Below are 5,401 nucleotides of genomic sequence, written 5' to 3'. Positions count from 1 at the left end.
CTATTCAAAATTTGAAGAGGAAAGCTGTTTTTTATCTAAAATTGAACTTCAAAAATATTTACTTTTATGAGGAGTAAGGTCTTATGACAAAACATTTTAACAACAACGTACAGATGATCAACATTACTCATATATATTTTCCAGTTGCAGAAAACGCAAACATTCCTCAGCAGCAGATTTAGTTAAGTTTTCAGAAGACAATTACTGCTACCTTAGGTTATACGTGCTTTGCTTCAATATAGTAAAAAGTCTTTCGCAAAAAAGTTTTATGCTGTCATGTATGAAAACCATAACCACCTTCAAATCAGAGGTAGGGCCAAAACCTAACATTTCATATTTTTAAAATAACCTCTCAGTTACAGTGATTTCTGAACACCATTTTCTGATGAGTGAAAAATGGAAATCAATGTATATTTGACCATGTTGCACCACTATCACAAGATAAAATTAAAATACCCAAAATTCAGGATCTGTGTAACCAAATTTACTTAAACTGACTGGAAACAAGCTGAAAGAACAAATCGCACTGTACAACAAGACTGAACTTGGGAACATGGATAAAAGGGAAAAGAAGGGGGGCAGGAAAGTATAAAACAGCATAAAAATAAATAAAAACTATTGGAAAAACTACTCCCCTGTCAAACAAAAACTTGTGTGCTCAGCGTTATTCTTACTTACTTACTTCCTATTTGGAGAAACTGTATTTAGAGTGATTGTAACTAGCTTAGATCAGCTACTTTGTCTAAAGAAATATTTTGAAGATTCAAGAACATATTCCCTCTTTTCATAAATGTCAAACAAAAACTTGTGTGCTCAGCGTTATTCTTACATACTTACTTCCTATTTGGAGAAACTGTATTTAGAGTGATTGTAACTAGCTTAGATCAGCTAAAGATCTTTGTCTAAAGAAGTATTTTGAAGATTCAAGAACATATTCCCTCTTTTCATAAAAGACACACAAGTGATGTAAACTATTCTATCAAATTCAAAGACATCGAAGTCTCTCTGATAACTTGAATTGAGATAAAGGAGGAAAAATCACAGAATAATTGAGGTTGATCATCTGGAGATCATCCAGTCCAATGCCTCTGCTCAAGCAGGGTCAGCTAGAGCAGGTTGTCCAGGATCATGTTCTCTCTGGTTTTGAGTATCCCGAAGGATGGAATATCCACAACATCTTTGGGTTACCATTATATCAGTTCCTTTTTTTTCTTTTTTCTTTTTAACCTCTAAGTCAGTCATCATTCATTCATTTTTGCTATGCATGTGCATTCTGTGCCTACTGCCAAGATTCTGCACCTGCTGTCTTACAATATTAACGGCCCCGTATCTTCAGGTATCTCCTAGCTTACACAGTCTTAATTAGAAACAGAAAATATTGTTTACACTGCTACATACATTAATATATTGCTGAAATGTATCTCCTTGTAAATCACAATTTAAGCTATTTGATTTCCTACCAGTTTTCTTGAACACCACATGGATTGGTCTATCTTTCATCACAAGATCCAGGGCTGATAAGCCTTCTTTATCCTGAACATACAGACTAACGCCATGCTGAAAGAGAAGGAGAGGAGGGGAACAGAAGAACAGAAGTTAATTTCAACTCCACAGCTTGAAGTAAGCCAGGTAAATGTTTAAGAAGCTAAACAAATTTTTAATTGAGGTTTAATATTGATAAAGAAAATCTTCAGATTCGAGTAAACTGTAAACAAATCTGGAAAAAAACCCAAACAGTGCAGTTCTGTTCAGCCACATATACATCATTTTGATCGATTAACTGGGATTTTATTGTATGAATACTGATTTGACTAATAAGCTGCAATCAGTGAAACACAAAGGAAATACATTTGAACATAAAGTACTGCCATCTAGGAAGGGCAAGTATTTACCAAAAACGCATTTACCACCTTTGAAGAATACATTTTCTTACATTAGCATGTTTACAGAATCAGTTTTGACAAACTAGAGAAGTGAGGAAAATTAAAAAAACCACCATGGCTTTGAAAACAAACAGGGAACAGTGGTTCACAGCTGCTGCAAAAAGGCAAGAGGACAGAAACAGCCAGACAAGACAGCATCAAGGAAGCTTCAGAAGCACAAAGCACAAACAGGTCATTCCTTTAGAACTCAGAGAGAGAGAGAGATTCTCTGTAAATACTGTTTTCTCAATACAAAAACGTGTTGCTACACCAGCATTGGTTTTAAGGAAGTCAACTGAACTGCAAGAGGGCAGACTTAGATTAGATACAAGGAAGAAATTCTTCACCATGAGGGTGGAGAGGCACTAGAACAGGTTGCCCAGAGGTAAACAAATTAAATACAAAAATCGAGGGAGCACAGTTCACTTAAGCATGACAGAAGGACAGCTAGCCACATCTGCAGCAGAGATTTTAATCTGTAACTTCATTTGGAAAAAAATTAGCTGGAAGAACAACAATATACATTCTCCAAATTATACAGGCAACCCTACTAGCATCAGTGCTGGTATTAATTCACTATATGACAGAAAGACTGACCTATTTTTATGATTTAACAAGTAGCTGGATATTCTCTTCAACAGATGTGTAAGTCATTTATAAGTAGAACAGAAGCTGTAGTGATATTCACATGGTCTGAATTTGTGAAAACAAATGCCAGTTGCTGAGTGGCAAAACTTGTAGTTAGATACAGTCTGAGGATAAGTCATGACTGCCTCCAGCCCACAACCGAATTCTGTCACCCACAGTAGCTCAGTAGCCCAGGGGTTGATTCTGGGGCCAGTACTGTTTAACATCTTCACTAATGGCCTGGATGACAGGACATAGGGCACTCTCAGCAAGGTTGATGATAATAGAAGACCAGGAAGAGTGGCTGATAATCCAGAGGATTGTGCTGCCATTCAGAGGGACCTTGACAGGCTGGAGCGACGGGCTGAGAAGCACCTCATGAAGTTCAACAAAGGGAAATGCAAATCCTGGCCCTGGAGAGGAACAACCCAGTGTACTGATACAGCTGAAGGCTGACTGGCTGGAAAGCAGCTTGGCAGAAAAGGACCTGGGGCTCGTCATGGACAACCAGTTGACCAGAAGCCAACAATGTGTCCTCGCAGCTAAGAATGGTGAAAGCATGCAGGCCTGCGCATGGGAGTGTTGCCAGCAGGCATTACTCAGCACTGGCAAGCCACAGCTGGAGCGCTGGCTTCAGGTCTGGACTCCCCAGTACAAGACAGACATGGACATAGAGGAGTAAGTCCAGCAAAAGACCATGAAAATAATGACTGAGGCATCTGACGTACAAGGAGAGGCTGAGAGAGCTGGGATGCTTAGCCTAGAGAAGGTTCGGGGCGGGGGCGCACCTTATCAGTATGTATAATAAATACCTGATTGGAGGCGAGAGCTGGGGATTGCAGTGATATCCAGTGGTAGGACAAGTGGCAATGGGCACAAATTGAAATAAAAGAAATTCTTTTTAAACCTAAAACCCTTTTTTACTGCACTGGTATTAAAACATTGGAACAGAGATGTTTGAGTCTCCATTCAAAATCCAACTGGACACAGTCCTGGGCAACCTGCTCTAGCTGACCTTGCTTGAGCATGGGATTTGGACTAGACGACCTTCAGAGATCTCCTTCTAGGTCAGCTATTTCATAATTCTATTCTATAATGCCTTCCTGTTGCTGGTGTAATAACTTAAGTAACATATCCTTTTTATAATGCAGTACAGCAGAGAGACTTCAGAAAAATTTCACTCATTTATGCAACTGACAGAAAAGTCAAATGCACCTGGGGAAACCTGCACAGGTCTCCTGTAAGCAAATACCAAAATATAGATATACATATATGCACCAGAGGACTGATTACTGCTTCAAACATCACACAGAGATTCCAGTTTTCTAGAGAACAGAATCATGTACAATTCTCATACAAACATCTACTTCTGTCAAGTTTAACGAAAACCTCCTATGTAAGGGTACAGCACGTGAAATTCATATTTAATATTTATGAGACCTTCAAGAATCAAAAAATACTGGATCCACCACCATTTTGCCTAAAATTTTGTTGAAAGCAGAGAGTTTTATGTTTACAAATGGCTAGTCACTGCAATTTAAAAAGGCTGTCCTCAAAATGGAAAATTTTCTGCCTTAAAAAGTTTGCTTTTAAGTAACCTGAACCACAAACATTTCATTTTCTCATGTGGTTAAAGGGGCCCTGAACATCCCAACCATATATAGCTCTTCCCTTTGCTCTACTTAAGACAGGAGGAAGAGAAGGAAGAGCAATTAAAAATATACACAGATTGCTAAGTGGTAGGGAAGAAGCAGCAACTGCGAGAAAAGAATAACGGGTACTGAGCAAAAGCTCTGGTTAAAATATGAAGAAAATGGGGATTCGCTTAATAAAATGCTCCATATCTTGAAGTGCTTATCTCAAATGTAAGATTCATTACTAATTATAACTCCATTTAAGCTTTCATTATTTTATGTTCTCTAAAACCATTAATTGGTATAACTACTGAAGAGTCTATTCTAAGAGTATCTTTAGTCTGATCACTCTCCATTTTTAAGATCCTGACCCTGATATCATCCACACAAACCAGTCTTTAAGGAAGTCCACAATCAATCAGGGTCCTTACTCAGTGCTGACTTCTGCATGGGCAAAGACAGACATCTTTTATGAACACAGAGACAACCTTCAAGTAAATCAATGCAGTGTGATCTAAACACAGTGTTAAAACAACCCTCAAGAGGCTTTCAGTCAAGTTTAAAAACCCACTTTTACACAACCAATACAACTCTAAAAATTGTAGGTACTGAGGAAAACTACAGTTGCAAATCACTCACCTTCAGTAATGACAAAACACAATCAATGTATCCATAAAATATACTTCTGTGCAAAGCTGTCCATCCAGACTCTTTGTCTTTCGCCAAGAGATCTACTCCTTTGGTCTCAGCCAACCAGTCTAGCACACCTTTTTTGCCACAAGATGAAGCAAGATGTATAACATTTCTACCAAAGGCATCCTTTATAGTTGCAGCATTGTAGCAGTAAGAAGAGAGAAAGGCCTTGATCTGGCCTTCACTTCCTCTGGTTACTACAGAAATAACATCCAAAGCATGCTGTAGAGATCGACACTTCGAAGTGCAGTCTGGCATGAGAGAACTCATCTTCACTTCTAAAGCTGCTCTTCTCCTTAAGGGGTACAACCCTTAAGTGTATCAAGGCACTCTAATTCAGTACAGAACACAGTGCCTTAAAAAAATTGTAATTCCAAGGATGTAAATCCAGTTTTATTGAGCTGCCATTAGAAATCTTTGTACTGCTAAGTTTGGCACTTGATCCAAATAAATATTTATAAATATATATTTTTAGAAGTCTTATTTCACCATCTTAGATAACAAATATTCTTGTCCATAGAAAAC

General features: G+C 38.1%; 1 protein-coding gene across 3 annotated transcripts in view; it reads right to left on the bottom strand.

The window, feature by feature from the left end:
* Positions 1–5,146, bottom strand: part of IBTK (inhibitor of Bruton agammaglobulinemia tyrosine kinase) — a 50,869-nt gene extending 45,723 nt beyond the window's left edge. For all 3 annotated transcript variants that reach the window (XM_009708274.1, XM_009708275.1, XM_009708276.1), the window contains exons 1-2: positions 4,823–5,146; positions 1,461–1,557 (exon numbers count right to left, since the gene is read on the bottom strand). In XM_009708274.1, the coding sequence (XP_009706576.1) occupies positions 1,461–1,557; positions 4,823–5,146 (421 nt within the window). The remainder of the gene's footprint in view (positions 1–1,460; positions 1,558–4,822) is intronic.
* Positions 5,147–5,401: the final 255 nt, after the last annotated feature.

This window comes from Cariama cristata, unplaced genomic scaffold (assembly GCF_000690535.1).
Source record: "Cariama cristata isolate BGI_N322 unplaced genomic scaffold, ASM69053v1 scaffold4049, whole genome shotgun sequence".
Lineage (NCBI taxonomy): Eukaryota > Metazoa > Chordata > Aves > Cariamiformes > Cariamidae > Cariama > Cariama cristata.
The sequence above is the reverse complement of the archived record's forward strand: the minus strand, read 5'-3'. Positions and strand labels throughout refer to the sequence as shown.